Genomic DNA, 19,601 nt, shown 5'->3' with positions numbered 1-19,601 from the left:
GATGGGTCTGCACTTGAAAAGGCTTTCATGGCAGACTGAAATTTCTCCAGAATCGGACCCTCGCAGAAACAAGTTGATATGTTTACAGCAATATTGTCTCATGCACTAAGTTCTGTTGACAGTCAAGACCAATAGTGGCACTAATCCAACAAATACAGTGGCTGGCCATCTTAAAGCAATAAGGCCATCTGTCCACAGGAAAGGTATACCACAACCAGAGGACGACATATTTACAGGGAGCAATAGTATGCGACTGGGTCATTCAGCTTACAGAAGGGTCACTGGACACATTCTAATTTTGTGCTTGCAGTTCAGACTTCCAAGATTATAAAGTTTGTTGTAGGATGGGTCTTTGGCAACAACAGGCTTGGTTTACAGGAAGTGCCCAATTCATCTTCCACTTTTTGTGATTGGATGAAAGGCCACTCGAAGCACTGGCATGACCAGCCTACACAAAGCAACACTCAAAAAACGAGTACAATGCGTTCACAGGAAGGACAGCTCACAGTACCAAGTCAATGCCTTATAGACAGACACATATAAAGCAACGGCCACTTACAATTTCACTCTCTTAATAGAAAAGATGTCAAAGCACTGTGTTAACAAGACATTGTTCTTAAGGCACAAGTCACTATTATCGGGCAGGGTCTCATTAGATACACACTGTTAACAGAGTTACAAAGCACACAGTCAGCGCGTTTACAGGGAAAGCAAGGCCTCTTGTGGCAGGAGGCTTATCTTTTGACAGAAACCGTGTTTCATGAGTAGTCAGTCAACATGTATGACCCGCAGTTCCTTCTCTAGCTGTGAAGCGATTCCACGTTTGGGCACTGTTCTGCTGCCACAAAAAAAGTTGGTGAAATATTTAAGCCAGTCCTCAACTCTGCATCACTAGTACTATTTAAACTGTTAGCCGTTAGAAATACCCACGCTCCTGTAATGGTGTTTCTTGTATAAGGCACATGTGAAGTTGGTGCTCTCCGCGATGGTTGCTGTTGAACTTAAACTATTTCCTCTAGTGTGAGCAGACAATTACAAAAAAAACGTTTAAGTGATAGATAAATGTACTAAGCTGAATACAAATAAAGATTCTAGCTGTAGAGTATGGCAGGAGAACAGCCCATAGAACAGAGATCCTAGTAAAATGACAGGGATTGCACCCTTCTGACTGAACTAGAATAAAGACCAACTCTGGCTACGGAACCGATGTTCACAAGTCTTGCTTCATTGAACCCAGTGGTCGAAGTGTACGAAAAGATGTAACTATGTTCCCTGCTGGCCTGCCCCCGCGCCACAGGAACCCCATCGCCACGCCCCTCCCACATGTAATCCAAACCCCCCAAGCAAACACACCTGCTATTTAAGGGAATGTTCAGTGCAGTTCACTGAAGTACAAGTTTCAACTTCTTCCTACACCTATTTGAAAGCTAAACCATCCCGGAACGGTTTCTTTTTAAAATAAAAGTATAGCAACAGTAAAACGTACCAAAAAAAGAAAAAGAAAAAAAAAAAAGTAGAGGAACACCACTCCCGCCCCCTTCCACCACTGATTGAGCCACTTCCACTGGTTTTATAAATTCAACAGGCGAGGACCAGAAGGGCATCATTTTTAGAGGGGAGCTATATCTGTATCCCCTAATCTTGTCCTTCAGAGGGTGGCCATCCCTCACCCATTCCCAGTACTTTTGGCCCTAGCCTACCCACATCTTCTCAGACCTTTCACTGCCTCCCCATTTCATTTTAATTGATTAATGCTCACTAATTGCATTTTCAGGAACATGTGTCCCATAAAGACAGCTCATATTTATTCATTGGGTGTGCGCGGGACTAGAAAATCGTTGTCCATAACATGTCTATCATCATATTCCTAGGAGGCACAATAATATGGCTAAATTGGTGGTCAGGAAATGAAGAAAGTGAATTACTTGCACAACCATTAGCTGGACTGGAGCCACCAGGGCAGACTTACTAAACCCCTCCTCCCCAGAGTAGAGATGTCTATAGGCTGTGGGCACATGGGGTTTTTGTGGGGGAACGGGGACATGCAAGCAGGTGTGCAGTGACCATCAGTTTGGTGGTGCGAGTCATTTCTGACTGTACATAACAATTCTTCAGTGGACAATAAGTGGGGGGGGGATAGAAACCACCTGGGAGACTTGCCTCCACTCCATGCCCAACACCCACAAAAGGATCTCATTCTTTCTGTAGAATTCATAGATCCTCTAGAAAGTTTTGGTAGGGAGTTGTGGGGCATGGAAGCATGGGGTGAGACCAGAAACCCAACATGCCATTTGCATCAAAGAGAACCACGCTCATTACAGACGAACCACTACACAGGATGCCTGTGAGATAGAGTAGAATGGTGCAAAATATGGGATATCCATACTGGTGTCAACAATTGCGATGGTAATAAAACATTAAATAAGTGGTAAAAAGGCTGCCAGCAAACAGGGATAGGAAAGGTATTCACCACAAAGCTTAAAATAAACACACAGGAGACAACAAACAAAGTAGGCATGAGGATTACAAGCAATATAGAAAAAGCACTGGACTGCATATCACATTAATGAGGTCAGTAATCTTGGATCTCATCCAGCGCAGTGCGTCGGCCATTTTGAAGCGAGCCAAGTTCTCTGCTTTGGCCAGCTGAAGTCAGGTCCAGTATTGTGCATCAGCCATCTTGGATTAAGATTTGTTTCGAGTTGTCTGCTTTTTTTTCCAGCACTACCAAAGGTGGAATGCTTTAAACAAACAACACAGATGGAAGGCATTAAAACTACAGGCTGTCCTAGAGATCTCACAAAGGTTCGGCGCTTGGCCTAACGAGACATCTGGGCAGACGGCAAGGTGCAGCACTCGGAAATGACACGAGGAGCTGGCGTTCCCCTGGAGTGTATATGTTGCAAGGCAGCTTCGATGAAGCCCGAGGAATCTAACATAGGTCCAAGGAAGGCAAGGAGAGGTGAGGCAAATGACAGGGACGCCTTTTTTGTGGTGTCAAGCGGTTCAGCAGCAAGGACATGGTTGAGGATGACACAGGAACCACAATCACTGCAAAAGGGAGTGAGGGAAAGGAGAACATGAGACAAGCTGCAGGGTTAAGGTACACAAACAGGTATGGCAAATAAAATACAACTAATATTTGGGTGGTGGGGGAGGAAGGCCAGCGAGGCATCTTTGTGTGCAATGTGCAGTCTGCAAGTGTCAGGCTCACATATGCTACTAGAGGCTGAAGTATTGGGGGCCTGGGCCACCTCACATGCCCCGAGCTCTAGGAACCCCCTCCCAAATAGAGGCGAGTGCCAGGTAGATGTCCCTCATGCATGCCGTGATGTAATGAAACCGGATTCCCCTAACAGAACACATGGATGACCCCCTCAGAGGGATTGCAATGTTGGGGCGCACAGGCCCTCTCCTACACATGTCGCTGTAGAACCTTCACCATTTTATTCATACATTGTCTGTAATATGTACGTGATTTAAATATTTGTTTGGTGTATGTAATGTGTTGGCAACTTAGGGCACGTGACAAAATAAAGTTATTTCATTGACGTAAGCACTCAAACTGAGTGTGCTACAAACCTGCCAATAACATATGCGCTTTCCAAGCACTACTTCTCAGCCAAACTCATGGGAGGTGTCAACAAAGCCTTTTCAGTCCAACTAATGACCCTATTGACCTATGGGCCTCTTGCCATCCCATCTATAGTGGACCCATTCTACTTCCAGAAAAGGCAGGAGACCTTCCTCTGCCTGGAATGTGCTGCCACCCTGCTCCTTAAGCTAAGCAGACACCTCTGCCATGCATATGCTCTTTAAATGCACAACAAAAGTGGATGGGACTTGGGGATCTCTGCTATATGAAAGGGCTCACTCAACCTAGCACATTTTGTTTTTCTTCATTAAGAGGCGAGGGTACGAGGTGCTCCCCACTGAATGGCTTTACTTACTCGTCCGGCAGTCCCCCACCCCACCCCAAAATTCTGTGGGGAATAGGGGTGGGCCAATCCGTAGTTATTTCAGGCCAACGGAAAGTCCAATTATCAGCGCCAAAATGCCCAAAACGATAAGAACCACCACGATGATAATGATCATTTTCTAGATAAAACAATTACAAAAAAAGTTTAAAACAAATCCGAAAGCTACTTGGAGCACTTGTATCAGAACATACACTTTCACACACATACATACATACATACATACATACATACAGCCAGCCACCCTCACACTTAAACAAGATCTGATTCTGCCCACGTGTTTCAATCTTTGGAACGTTCAAGCCTTCTTTCCCAACACCTCTATAGCTCTGTTCTGGCACTTTCTATGTGTCCATGGATAGGACGGACACCAGGAGAGAAAAGGAGAGTGAAAAGTGAATTAGAGAGAAAAGAAAAACATAAAACAAGAGGAGCAGACCGAAGGTTCTGTATGGGTATGGTTTGCACACAGGTGTCCAATCAGCTGGGACCAGGAACCTCTCCCACAGCTGCATGTGACCAATGCAGCTATTTTGGAATATATGCCAACACTACGAAACCCCAATGTACGTAATGTGGCAGTTAATTCTTTGTTTTTAACATCTATATTAACCACCGACTCATCGCCCTAATATCTAATCAATAAAGACCATCATATCACAATAGATAAACCCTTGAAACATAGCACATTGTTTCTTAGGTATTTCACTGTAGTGAACAGACTGACTCAAACCATGACTGCCATTTAAGGCCACATGCAGCAATGGATGGGTATGTCGGGAGTTTTATACCACCCACGTCTTTCTTCTATTTCTACTAGGGGCAAAAAGTACTTCACAGCTTTTTAGACTAGGAGGGATCTGTATAGACTAATGGTGGGGGGGGGGGGGAGACATGGGTAAACAGGGAATGGTTATTCGGTGAATGAGCAGAGGAGGACCAGTCTTCCTCTCCAAACACCTCACCCTTCTCGCTTCACTCTGATATTTCACTGCCTTTTTCGTGTCAGCAACTGCTCGCTCCACGAATCCCACTGACTGGTCCATGTTGCTCTCGATGCGGTCAATCATAGCTCCCTATTAGCCAAGGCAGGCATGATTGAAGGAAGAAGAGGAGAAAAGGTGGAAGAAGCCAGAGAAACCTTTTGACAGTGGAGAAAGTGGGAGTGGCACCTGCACCTTTAGCTTTCCCTCTAGTAGAATACGAAGTCAGCAAGAGTCCAGACACACCTTACGTGACTGGTTTTGGTATTTTACAGCCTTCACAATGTCGTCTCTTGCTTTTTCCACATGGTCCACCGTTTTTTCCATGCTGACTTCTATAATATTAGTTATCTCTCCCTGCAAAGGAAAGACAGCATGAGCGAGAGAAAGATACACATGAACACATTATTTGACCACCACCACACAAGATATCCCCCTAATCTCCTATAAGCACTGTTCTCAGTCTCAATGTATGCATACTGCTCAATTCCCCCACCATTCAGGCAAGCCAGTGTCGATGAAGGGTACACACACGACATTCCCTGAAGCAACTGAATAGAGCGCCACAACCCCAGACTGCTTTACCAGGGAGGCATAAAATACCTCTCATGGGAGCTCTCAGTAAACTTCAAGCTAAAAGGGGGTGATACAAAAAAGGGATGCAGCACTTGCACTCTACTAAACTGTGATGTGATATAGATATATGGGATACATTACTCACTGTAATCGTATTTCTGATGCTTGTATCGGCTTAGATTCACATGCTGTGCATAGGCCGGCATCTAGTGGAAGCTGCAGAGTATTACAGATTTTTTTTCAGAACTCGAAAATGGGCATCGACATAGGGCGTGCCAGTAGTACTATCCGTAGTGTGACGTCCACTGTACCCATGATCCCTCACACGTGCAGGACCCTCAGATTGTATTTTTTCTGACATGAGGAGTAGCACAAGTACAGATTATCCAAGCAGATAGATAAGACTACAAGCATCCATGCACCTTCTCTCAGAGGGGAGGAAGGGCAGGTGCATGTGAATCTAAGCAGATACAAGCATCAGAAATACGATTACGGTGAGTAATGTATCCCTTCTGAGGCTTGTGGAATCTGCTTAGATCACATGCTGTGCATAGATTAGCAAGCAGTGTTAGAAGGAGGTGGGATGTGAGAAGGGTCATGAGCGAACAGATGTCTTAGAACCGCTTGTCCCACTTGAGTATCTGTCTTGGAATGAGTGTCAATGCAGTAGTGCTGAGTAAAAGTGTGAATAGAGCTCCATGTAGCTGCTTTGCAAGTGGTGTCAAGGGGTACATTTGCAATGAAAGCCAGAGTGGCCCCAGTGCCTCTTGTAGAGTGGGCTCGTAAAAGGCAGAGTTTTTTCAGAAAGGGAGTAACACAGCTGGATACATTTGACTATCCATTTGGAGATGGCACCTTTAGAGACGCGATCTCCCTCTCTGCCTGTAGCTACGGAGACAAACAGTTGGTCTGTCTTTCTTAGCGGTCTGGTCTTGTCTACATAGTAGAGGACCGCTCTTCACACATCTAGATTGTGTAGTTTCACCTCAGCAGAGCTTTTGGGTTCTTGGAAGAATGCCGGAAGCTCAATGGACTGGTTAACATGGAATTTAGAAATGAACTTAGGTGAGAACCTAGGATGAGTTTGTAGAACCAGTTTATCCTTATGAACAGTAAAGAAAGGATCCTGCACTGACAGAGCCTGAATTTCACTGACCCTTCTTATGGATGTAATGGCTACTAAGAAGGCAGTTTTATAGGTCAGGTGTTTGAACCCATGCATAAACCTAGTCTCAAAGGGGGTCCCATGAGTTTAGCAAGCACCACATTAAGGTCCCAATCTGGTGGTGGGTTAGAAATTGGAGAGTGGAGTCTCTTAACCCCTTCCATGAATGCTTTAACCACTGGTACTTTCCACCACAACACCTTGTTATGGGAGGTGGTGTAGGCCGATGGCGTCGCCAGGTGTACCTTGAGTGAATTAAATGCCCCCTCTACTACTTTGCCAAACAAGACATTCAGTTCCACCGGCATGTCGATAACAGAAGCCTGGGTCTCAGGTTTAAACCCTGACTGAGCCAAGCGTGTCTCTTGATGACAGTGCTCTCTGCGATGAGCCGGCCTGCATGATCTGCGGCGTCAAAGGTCGCCGTTAGACTGCACCCGGCCACCGATCTACCCTCCAACGCAATCTGGGCTAACTGGCCCTTTAGTGGTTCAGGTGCAGAGGCGATGAGGGCAGCTACCTGCTCCCACTGGTGTCAATTATAGCTTGCCAGCAGAGTGGTGGTATTGGCGATTCTTGCTTGGTAAGCGGAAGTAGAGGCCACTTTCCTTCCTAACCCATAAATCCTCTTGCTCTCCTTGTCCAGGGGAGCTTCAGATGATGATAGAGGTGTCCGCTCTTTTCCTGGTGTTAGTGACTACCAACGAGTCAGGCTTATGTTGACCCCTTATATAGAGTGGGGCTGACTGGGCTGCCCTGAACAGTTTTTCAATTCTGGGGTTGACAGCCCTAGTGAGATTAGGGGTGAGGAGGGCAGGGTCTATTCTGTGTTGGATGGACTTCAGAATTGGTATGGCTTGGGCGATGGGTTTCTTATCCCCCATGATCTCTTCTACAAAGTCCCTCTCTTCTTGATCCCCTTGAGTGTCTATGTGAAAGTGCTCTGCAGCTCTAACTAAGACCTCATTCAGTAGAGGCTGATTATCCACAGGTGAGTCAGTGACCGGAGGTTCTTTGTTAACAGGTGAGTCTAGATTATAGACCTCTGCCTCATCTTCCTCCTCCTGGTCCTCATCGTCTCTGTAATAATCGACTCCCGCTTGGTCGTCCAGCATTTGTATGTCTGCGTCTTCAGCATACTGGTGGTAAGGTTGAATAGAGAATGGGTCTGAAATCAGGCCCTGAGCTGGAGTTCCATCATGAGGTCTTTTACTGGGAGGCTGAGGGTCTTTGGATCCTGAAGGATTAGAGTTGTCAAGGGTACTCTGATAGCTTAGAAAATAATCAGGGTTTTTTTCATAGAAATTAGCCAAAGAAGACATTCTTCTCATCAGTCTGTCGATATCAGAGCTCCATTCCCTGGAACTGGGGATGACTAGCTCCTGCTGAGGTTCCTCTCCTATTCCCATACCCTGTAGAGTGGGAGGGATAACTTTAGGCTTGGAGACAGGGTCAGGGGTCCTAGATTTAACTTTATCTGAAGACCCATGTTTGTCTTTGTGGACCTGGGGTGTAGAAGTTGAGTGTGACGACTTCTTCTGTTGTTTGTCCCCTTTACCATGAGTATAGGAGTGTTTCTCTGATGGTCTGGCCTTCTCTAAATCTTTCAACGCCTTGCGCCGAGATTCGGGGGTGCTAGCTTCTGTATCTTTAGAGTGTGAACGTCGAGACTCAGAGGCAGACGTGGAACAAGCTGCCGGAGCCAACCCTAAGCGTGCAGCTTGGGGGTAGAGGTCGGATTCATCTTCTGACGACCATACCTCCGTGACTTTGGGGAGCGAGGCACTCTTGGCAACTGTGGACGGTTGCCATGTGTCGTGAGGTGATCGACCTGGAACGCCCAGAGGACACTGATTCTGTGGATCGCTCTCTATGTGCCTCCTTTTGCCGAGAACTCGACACTCGTGTCGAATCTCGGCTGGGGTTAGTGTGTTTAGGTGCAGAAGTATGGGTAGCGCTCGTGTCGCCAGGTGTGTGCCCCATAACTGCCCCGCCAGACAATCTTCCGAGGTCAGGGACTAGCGTTTGGGTGTCTTTCGACGCCCCTGTGCCCTCGCCATCCGAAACGGCGGCGTTGCTGCCATCACTGAAGGATCCCACCGCTTCCATGGCCTCGAACTGCCTGGCGTGTTGGGCCCAACGTTTAGTGGAGCAGTCCTTTAGTGTTTTCGGCTTAAAGAGCTTACACACTCTGCAGTTAGCTTTGGGGTGGTCCCTAGGCAAACAGAGATTACAGGTGGTATATGTTTGTCAACCACGGGAACTTGCGGTTGCATTTGGGGCAAAATTTAAATGAGTACTGTCCATATGTCACCTAATGGCAGCAGGCAAGTGTATGTAGGAAATAAAGCGAGTGTGATTATGTCCACTCCCTACTTGCAGGGCCGAGGCCTTCCGAGGCCCAAAGTCCGTTGTGCAGTCTCGACGGTTGTTCGTTCTTTGGACCGGCGTCGATCTTCGCTCTCTCGACGTGGGATTAAAAGAACAGGAATTTTTAGATAAATTATGAGCAAATGGCTGAAAGCCAGGGAACTCTGCAACAATGCTTCCGACAAGTATGGCGGGAAAAAACTATCTGAGGGTCCTACACGCATGAGGGATCATGGGTACAGTGGACGTCACACTAGGGATAGTATTACTGGCACGCCCTGTGTCGACGCCCATTTTCGAGTTCCGAAAAACAAACTAATACTCCGCAGCTTCCACCAGATGTCGGCCTATGCACAGCATGTGATCTAAGCAGATTCCACAAGCCTCAGAAATATATATATATATATATATATATATATATATAATATATATATATATATATATATATATATATATATATATATCCCCAGGTGACTGATTCACGAAGGCTTGGAAAACGTGTACTCCTATTTCCTTTTGGTAACCTGGTGCATTTTTTTGAACTCATGTATAAATTCCATATCCAAGTGTATAGGTGGAGCTTTCCATTTGTTAATTGGCGCCTATATAGCCATCTCATTTCCACAGCTCTACCGCAACATCACAGGCCCACCTTGAGGGGAAGCCAACAACCAGTACTGATCCCTTCCAGGCTACACCACTCGCTGTGCTACACGTTTCTGCAGACTCTCAACAAGAACTCAACACCCCAAACATAGCAAGGCAGCAAAACCTTTTCCTTTGGATGCTTCAAACAATACCATGACCCCCCCTCGACCCCTCCCACAACCACCTGGAGACGTAGTAAATACCAATAATGGCATGCGGCCTCTTTAAGATAATATCAAGTTACACATGCACACTGTTCGTTCATTGAAGCCACACAAAGAAAACAGTGATTTTTAAGGCAACACTTCTCTGGGTAGAATTCATTCTGTCATTTATAAGCTGGTGTGTGGCATCACAGAAAGAGGTCACCTATTTGCAAATTAGTCCCAAATCCCACACCAGACTGTAGATTGTAAACGATGGTTTCTTACTCTGCAGAATCAGTGAGGATCTCTACACAGGCAAGGCATAGGACCCCTTAAAGAGACTGGCCAAGCAAAACCAAAGCGTGATGGATATTATATCAATTTTAAAAAATGGGCTGTAATGTTAGCCACAAGAATTCAAAGTGGTTAAGAAACATTCTCACTCTGCTTGCATATAGATGGTTCTCTCCCATAGATTCACCATCAGCCTCGACCCCTTTTGCAGTGACACAGATGCGGCATACAAGGTATTTAAAAGAATACTAGGTAGAGAAATTACCAGGTTGAGACGCATTGGCTCAAACAGTATATTCCAAATAGCATTCCATCACATTAATGTGCAGCTTTTAGCTACAAGTACAGGAGTAGACAAGACTAATTTGCAAATGGTTGGTGCCCTTCAATAATTGCAATGACGAGTTATATAATGGGTTCCAATCCTACCGAGAGTAATTCAAAGAGGTTAAGGCGTGCCCTACCAACGTCATCCGGCAGGTTTCAGTGCACAGAAATGATTTTATTTGGGAGGCCCCTTAACTTGTCATCTCCTCTAGAACTACCCACACTTCATGAGTGGAGCCCACCTATTCACCAGGGTTAGCAGTTTAAAATATCTACCTTTCAGAGCATCCATCTCATCAATCCATAAACGCTGTGCAGAAGATGGTCCAACACAGTACTGCCACCCTCTCATCCTCCTCCAACAAATGCCCCCCAGGCATTACCCGAGAGGGAGCTCCAAAACACTGTTTCCTTACAATCATGACCACTCCAGCTTCCACTCCCAACGCCCCCCTCCGCACTCTCACACTCATGGCCATGCGTTTCTTTAACACACACATTTAGGAAAGATATTGTTTGTTTACCAAAGCTTGGCATGGGTGTGTAAATAGCTAGTATGCTCGTGCAACTTGGATGTTCCTCTCATCTCGGCGCCATGATTAGATGCCATCTTCCGATTATAATTTTATACTCTATGTGAGGCCTATCTTGTCGCTACTACTTTTCCTATAATCTCTCTTGTATTTGAAAATGTTGATATATATTTATTTTTATTTATTTTGCATTTTTAAAGCGCTCACACAGCTCGTGGGCATCGAGGTGCTGTTACAGGATTTGTTCGGTTTTTTTTCGTCTTGTAATTGTTTTTTTTTGTCTTAGTTACTGATTTATAACACGCTTAAACAACCAGAGGTTTCTAAGCGCGGACCGGGATCGAACCCGTGTTGCTTCGTGTCTTCTTGCTTCCAAGGCGCGCACGTTGCGCCAAGCTATCCTCCCGGGATTAAAACTACATAGTCCCCAACAGTGACCAATCAGTTCTGGTTAAGTTGAACCCCCCATAGAAAGGGCACTTTCATAGGCTTATAACTTTGGTTCCAGTCAACAAGTCTTCCCCACTCTAGAATGGGTGATGCATGCCCCAGAGGGTCTGATAATGATGCAACAAAAAAGGAACAAGTCAACGTTTTGTGCCCGACTCGTGAACCCAGTGTGTAGGGCCAAGTAAAGACCTGCCGGTTTTTCAATTTTTCACCATATTTCAAATCTCTGGTGCTTATCCACACACTCCCTAGAGTGGGTTCCATCACCAGAGAGATCTCCTCCTCCTTGAACCTGCAGACCAGGTACGTGGGTCTAATCGTACACTGCTGACACCTCTCGCCGCTGACTTCCCCAACCCCCAATGCCACTGGAGGTGCTTACCGAGCTATGCTGTGGGAAAAATATCCAGTGGGGACATGGGGTGTCTAGGAGGTGCCCACTTTGCTCAGGGCATGCCCTGAGCAAAGTGGCACTAGGTGCATAGAAGGTGCCTAGGCATGCCCCAGAGAAAGCCCCCACTAGGCATCCCCCGGACTAAGTGGTTCATGAATATTGCTGCAGCCAGTGCCCGCTGGGCTCATGCAGGGTCTACGAAGCGCTTCGTTCCAGTTCCCAGGAAAACATCCTTTGTGGTAATGATAGTTTAAATCACACAAAAAATACGAACTTGGTGAAAAGGTTTTGGTACATTTTGCTTGCAGCACAAACCCACCCCCCCCCCCAAAATGTGCCTGTTATAATTTCTAAAGTAATCATATCTTGGTCATTGCCAAAAGCACTGCTCATGGCACCACACAACATGGCAAGTGACATGAATGCACCGACAATTCCTACAGGACACCGTAAACAAAAAGAGCCAAGGAAAAATCAGTGCCCCACACTATTTATGCTCACCTTTTAAGACCAACACAAAGCAAAGCCCAAATGTGATATGATCGTTTATTTATATAGCGCCTATACACAATGTGTTTCAAAGCGCTTCAAGGCAAGGGAGGGAACAAGGGAAAATACAACCACATTCTTACAGGCCATGAACAGTAAGGATGTGAAATTAACTATCGTATTCGGCCTGACGACATTTCAGATAGTGCAAGAGCTAAGACATAGATAAGGAAGGGAGGGGGAGAGTGGGAAGGAAATGGAAACAGACAGGCGGAAATGGACAGTAAAGATCATTTTCAAGGGCTAACTTTGCACATTAATGGGCAAAGCATGAGACATCCTGAACAGTGCATGGCAGGGGTGCGTGTTCTGGTTGATTTAAGAACCAGCAGGCGAACTGTAGGGGTTTTGCGCTGCAACAACTCCCCTTTAACTTTTATTTTTGGGTGAATCTATACATCAAAACCATAACATGTTAACCTCTGAACACATACACATGTAGCTTAACTGAACATCTACAAACCTCCCCGTAAGGTATAATTGGTTGCATGTGAATCCAAGACAAGCTGCAAAAATAGGTTCACAGGAAGAAAACCTCTTCCTTTATGCAGCATGATCCTGTTTTAGACTAGCATGCTATGCATAGAATACAAAGCTTGCTCTATAGGGCTGGTCCAGTTTGAATTAATACTGCCTTTTAGATAAAATTATCTGCTCTAATTTGCATATCACGCACTAATGTTTCGTGACGGAACTACATGTGGCTGCTTCACATCTATTTAACCAATAGTACATGCAACAGGGTCACGTCAGAATTCAATATTTTGGCATTAGTTTGCCTCGCGTCACAGATGGCAAAAGAGTCACTCAAGTCTTCAAGGCAGTTCAAGAGTTTGTATTGACGTTTTCGTGGGCCCTAGAGCGGTCCATCTCGCTCTCAGGTTATTTTATATCAAACCTCCACCCTAATCCAGGTTAGTAGCTCTAGAACGTGGTTCCCCCCACCCCCTACAATCCAAAGTCTACCTTGAACTAGCAATGAGGACCCAAAGGCAGCACTGCCTTTTCTAACTACGGCTCCCTCAGGGACTTCCAATCTGTCCCTACTCTATCCAATGATTAGTGTTCTAATGTGAAATTGAATAGTGCCTTGCAAACATGCGGTTTGATTCAGGCCCCATCTAACACACTCACACTCACTCACTCATACCTCACTTTCCTAATCTTGCTGTTTCTCGACTCCACCTCAAACCTCCTATCACTTTTCTGTCCCTTTGGTCCCTGTGTGTTCCCACTCCTGCTAGGTCTTGCCTCCACACTTCGATATTATTTCTCCTTCATCCACTCTCCTACTCCCTCCTCCACGCTCCTACTCCCGCCCCCGACCCCACCTCCACACTGCTCAACTACTCTTCTTTCACACAGTACCATCCACTTCAAAAACACTCCATACACCAACCTTCCTAAACACACCTCGCCATGCAAACACACACCCTCACACTGCAGTATCACTCCCACTCTCTAGCCAATACCTCACATGCACCAAAATTCACCTCCACAGCCTATCACTCCTTCCTTCCGCCTGCCGTCTCATGGGTGTCCTCCACCTCTGACCTCACCTTAAAAACCCACACTCCCGGCTTCCTGTTCCTCCCTTATAGTTCCCCCCTCTCCCTGGGAATGCTCTTCCTTCCCCAGCCAATCTGGCTCAGTCTTTCCCACCAGGGCATGTCTGTGTAGTGGAAAATCATAAGTAATGGGCTAAGCCCTGCCCACTTTCCTCATGCGGGATTGCCACAGAAAGGTCATGGTAAGGTCGGTGTTCATATTACGGGGCTTCGTTTCAAGCATTCCACAGGTAGTTGTATAAGGGGGGGGAAAGGAGAGACATGTCTCCCTATTTAGTCTCTGGTGGTCCAGTGGGTTCATGTCTCATTGCATGGGCACGCAGAAGCCTTTCAGCAGGCCGGCGATGATTGTCCTTGGTTTGCCCCATAGACGTGCAGCTCCTCTGCGGTGCAGATCTGCTGGGTCACTGCTTCTCTGTGTGCATTTGCATGCAGCTGGCTGGTTTCAGTTTTTCCACTAGGAATGTAGTGCTGCTTGATTTGGTTTCTTTCTTCGGTTGTTCTGCTTAACTATTGCACTGGATAAGCTGCTGCTAAAAGGAAACAGAGACACTAGCAAGCATCCAATATTTGAGGCAAGGCTTGAGCAAAAGGTGGTCAGCATAAAAACATGCTCAAATAAGGGTGTGAGTGGGGTGTAGGAATTGGGGCCGTCTCAACAGCCACCATCCATCTCAGGTGTAGGATTGACTGACTGTGACTAGCCTTGTCACACTAACTTTGTGGGTCCCCTAAACCTTTTGGTTTTTTATAAAAACGTTGCCATCAGAAAGCAAGGTTCTCTCTAATTTTATGTACAAAAATTAAGCATTTTCGTACACTCCCTTCTCTGCCAGGTGCGCAATTGAGTGAAGCAGTAAGCGGGAAAAGTGTGCAGCAAGAAAGCCATTGCCTGAGGGGGTGCGTGTGGGCCATAATATTGAGCCCATACTTCATCAAAAGTAGTTTTAAAAAAAAAAGATACATTGTAATGTAACTATTTCAGGTAAATGAGGCTCGTTAAACTTATTTTTCTAAGACGAAAATCAATGAGGAACAAACTATTTGGGTCCACAATATAATCAATTAGAACACACAGTCTCAGTGGGTAAAGGATTCACAACAAAAAAAGGATTGGCTTCAAGGCTTTGCAAAGGCCAGAGTGGAAAGTGCCCTAATCCTGCAAAGAACGGCATTCCATAAACAAGGACCTTGGACTGCAAAACACTACTAATGAGTCTGTATAGGACCCTACCCAAAAGGCTGTCAGCAAGAACAATAATCTCACTGGATCTTTGCTTCTGGGTCTAGAACCTTCCACTGGATCTTTGCTTCTGGGTCTACACTTTTGCCACTTGGGGTTGACTGCTTCCTTCTGGGTACGTGTGGCAAGAGACTGGGACTTACCTGGCTTTTCAACCTAACCACAGGTAAGCCTACAGACTTAGTCCTGTTTCCTGTGAGGTGTTTTCTTCAATTTAAGAATGCATAGAAGTGGCATTGCAAGGTACCCAACTGGACTATGCAATTCTTTTAGGGTACCTGCAGTTATTTCCCAAGCCCTGGGTTTATAGAGACTGTACCTGATTTACTATTTTTTTAAAATATATATTACACCCTGGTGTAGGGCTATACAAGGTTGATCTGTAGTGCTAGTTTCCTTCCTTGGTGTGTAATATGCCCTTATGGACCTACCGACTGTAATTAAACACATCCTGCACTCTAGCAACCCTCATGGCTGTATTGGACACCGTGATCCCCCTGTGCTCCATCGCTAACGGTGTTGTATGCCAATGTATCATACTTTTATTCATAGTGTAGCAGGAAACCTTCAACTAGGTTCTGTGTGGTACCCTTGGATCCTGACTGGTCATTTGTAACTTAGCAGATTCTATACATACAGGCTTTTCCAGAGCTACCAGGTATGGGGATAACAATTTAGGGAAAGGAAGGAGTTAAGCCTTAACCAACCACTTATTATGTTCATATAATCTATGCTTAATTTTCCTGTCAAATATTGTGTGTGTGACCTTGTAAATAAAGTGCATATTTTTTCAGTATACCAGCGTGGTATATTCTTTTGTGGGGTCTGCAGGCATTGCTTGTACTTCCCTGCTAGCCTTCCTCCTTCCTGAAGTTAAGCTGGACTCCTGCGGTACAGCTACCATTGGAAACACTAGTCGTTCCTTTTGGGTGGCTTGCTGGTCTTCCATTGTGTTAGATTGGTGGTGACATTTTTGGAGTACCTGCTGGTGAGGGATAACAGTGCGTCAGGTTGGTGTCAGTTTCAATGCTGTGAAGCTGCCAGTCTTTTGACTTCCAAGACAAATAAAGCTGCCTCTGTTTTTGCTACAAACCCAAACTGAAGAGTGAGCCTGTTTTTTCTGACAACACCCTGTTGCTTGGGGAGGTTTTCTAAAGGCCCATGCTAATGGGTGCAAGAAGACCTATTCTAACAAAAGGTATTCATGCAATTGCAGCACCTGCTACCCTTGTAGAGGGAACGCCAGGCTGCTCCTTCGCGTCTTGTCACATGCTGCTTAATGCTGTACTGCATCCTGAACTATTCACTTGGGCAACACATCCTTAGTTTTACCTCACCTCTAACCTTCCTGACTACAGGATACAAAGACTTGATTTGTCATTCCAATGTTCTTTGTTTGATGTATATACTACATCAACCACATTTCTGTACATCTAACGTGGGTAGTCTTGCCTCTGCTTAAACATTGTGGATTTGTAAAAACACAGGAAGCTCGATGCTTTCATTTACATAAAACCTAGCCAAGACATTCTGTGAAACCCATTGATGCATTCTAAGCACCACCTTATCTTCAGCCTTTGGAAGAACCTTTTATCAACGTACATAAGCCTATAGTTTGCTCATCCTTTTAATTAAACAATAGCGATCAGAATAAATATTCTTAACAGTTATGCATTGGGTGAAATGATAAAAATGTGAGTTTGATGCATCACAAGGACCCATGTTGGTGCAAGCCTTGCTAAACCCTACCAGAAATATTTTGACCACTGGTATTTTCCACCATGAAACTCGTCCCTGTGACGTGGTGTGTGCTGTTCATGCCGTTACAGCAGTGATCGAAGTGTATGAAAAGAAGTAGTGGAACTATGTTTCCCTGCTGGCCCGCCCCACTCCCCACAAACCCCATCACCACGCCCCTCCCTGTGCAATCCAAACCCCCAAACACATGAGTCTGCTGTTTAAGGGAACGTTCAGCACAGCGCACTGAAGTGCAAGTTTCAACTTCTTCCAGCACTCATTTTAAAACGAAACCATTCTGAAATGGTTTCTTTTTAAAATCAAAATATAGGAACAATGAAACTTTATTTAAAAGTATAGGTGTACCGTTCCCACCCACTTCCACCACTGCGTTACAGGTACTTTTTCAGGGGATTATATTTCAGACCATGGTCTGAAATTACCATCCATAAATGAGAGTGTCCTTTTCGTGGCACTGTAGTAGACTGATGCACCTACCCCTACATCCACTAACAAATTATTTGCATTCATATGCAAAACAAATGTGCATGAGGTCTTCGCTTTTATAAAGATCTTCATGCAATTAGCAGGTAACTAAAGGTATCCAAACTCCAGCAAATATCCTGTGCCCATTGAGCTATTGAGCATTGCCTAGTGAGACATTTTGGGGGTACCTGGCAGCAACCATTGGACACAGTACATTCTCCCTTGTAGTAAAGAGTTAAACATCTAGTTTATTTATTTAATAACACACCTAATACCATACCCAAGTTTGGTTTCTAAGCACCGATCCGGGATTCGAACATTGTCTACGTGGTCTGGCTTCCAAGACCAGCGCGTTGCCCCGGTGCTATTCTCCGCTCACGTTTGCCCAACCTCTAATATTGTCAGCAATATCTCCCGGGTCCACCCATTCAGGTGCTACCATTAGCTGTTTACTCAGTAGTCCGCCCAGCTGATCGTGTATCCCTGGCAGATGTTTTACTAGTGCGGAGATGCTCAGTGGAAGGCACCATGTCCAAACATTTGCAAGAGGGCAGCTACTTTTGTTGGGTGTCTGATCCATTTCGATGACTTGTTCACCTTTATCAGCAAGTCAACTAGGTATAAGTGAACACATACATTTCTGCAGGCAATCAGTACGAAGTGAGTTCATCGCAAATGGGAGTACCTGGAACTCATCGTGCCAGGCACCCACCAGATATCAGATCTGTGGGTGTATTGGAATAGGGAAGTATGCATCCTGGAGATCTATTTCGAGTGGATTGGGTCCTCGACGTATTTTCTACAATAGAAGCTTGCATTGCTTTAGTGAGGGGACATCTTGTAAACGTATTTGTATTAAATACTTGGGTTTGTATGCAGCAGTTCCATTATTCCCTGTCCCCCAACCCCTTTTCTATTTCTATTGCTCCTTTTTCTAGTATGCGTTTTAGTACCTCTTCCAAGAGGAGAGAATCCGGCCTTCCCGTTGACGATCTTGTTGATATTTGTTTGGGTGTTATTACAAATTCCACACATAAATCGCGAGACTTTGTTGGCACCCACATGTCCTTTGTGATCTTGTCCCAAGGATTGGGGTCTTTCTCCTACTGGGATGCTGTGGTTGGAAGGTATAGGGGGAAGCAGGAATCCCTATTGCAGAGCTGCCTATGCCTCATCTTATGTGTCTGATTGAAGGTCTGTATGGGGTAGAACCTGCTGCCAGATGGAACGGTCTTGTCATATGAATGGCCATAATCTTCTGGCAATGATGAGTACCACCGACCTCTCAAGTTGGCTGCCTGGCCTCTTCTACATTTAGGGCATAATGTGAATAGCCCCATTGCTCTTTTAGGGTCATTTTCTTTTGCAGTTTCACCTAGGTTCTCATTACCTGCTTTGCCAAAACGATTTCAGTCATCAAAAGGTTTATCCATTTGTGCCCCATTCTTTAGTTTGAACCCAGAGAGCCTCAGCTCCCATTGCCTTTTTATAGTCGACTCTGTGCATGGGTGTCTGCCAGCAGGATGGTCTTCATTACATTAGTCTCTTTCTGGCCTGCCTACACAATTGGGGTCTACTGTAGTTGCTTCTGGTAGCAACATAATCTGCTCTTTATTCATGCCTCATATACTACGGCTATAGCTTGCTAGTAAAGCCGTTAACTCTGAAATGATGTGTGCCGCAGAGGTAGCATCATCACACCCCATATTTTACTTTCCCTACCATGTGGTGCTTCAGAGTAAGATGTGTTCTTGGATGTTACTATCACAAAGTGAGGGGCTGGCAGGCCTCTCACCGTGGTTGGGTCCTGTAGTGTAGGTGTGCGATATACATAGATTGGCTGAGGTCAGTTTCTGGTGAGAGCAGTGTGTGTGGCTCCACTGTTTCTTGATTTGGCCGTCAGAGGCAGTGGATGTGCTGTTTGAGGAATAGTAGGGGTTTCCCTTGGGATAATGTCTCCCTCTTCCTGCATTTGGATATTTGCTGCTAATATGCACTTTGATCATTGTTTGGAGAGACATGAGAATGCAATTTATCCTATGGAGAATCTTTCACAATCGTCCCACACACGTTGGTCTCCATCCACCCTTCCCTCATGAACACTTCCTGTTCATTTGTATTATATTCTAGCGTCTTGCATCAATTTTTGAACATG

General features: G+C 45.4%; 1 protein-coding gene across 5 annotated transcripts in view; it reads right to left on the bottom strand.

Annotated features, from left to right (window-relative positions):
• Positions 1–19,601, bottom strand: part of STX3 (syntaxin 3) — a 404,614-nt gene that overhangs the window by 44,479 nt on the left and 340,534 nt on the right. The window contains exons 9-11 of one of the 5 annotated variants that reach the window (XM_069628892.1): positions 5,207–5,317; positions 3,951–4,098; positions 595–3,051 (exon numbers count right to left, since the gene is read on the bottom strand). The exons of 1 other annotated variant lie outside the window; for it this stretch is intronic. In XM_069628892.1, coding sequence (XP_069484993.1) covers positions 4,015–4,098; positions 5,207–5,317 — 195 coding nt within the window. In that variant the 3' untranslated portion in view covers positions 595–3,051; positions 3,951–4,014. Of the gene's footprint in view, positions 1–594; positions 3,052–3,950; positions 4,099–4,942; positions 5,054–5,206; positions 5,318–19,601 lie in introns of those variants that run through there. 3 more of the 5 variants (XM_069628893.1, XM_069628896.1, XM_069628894.1) reach the window with 3 other exon arrangements.

Source organism: Ambystoma mexicanum, chromosome 12, assembly GCF_040938575.1.
Source record: "Ambystoma mexicanum isolate Mex_15411 chromosome 12, UKY_AmexF1_1, whole genome shotgun sequence".
NCBI lineage: Eukaryota > Metazoa > Chordata > Amphibia > Caudata > Ambystomatidae > Ambystoma > Ambystoma mexicanum.
The sequence above is the reverse complement of the archived record's forward strand: the minus strand, read 5'-3'. Positions and strand labels throughout refer to the sequence as shown.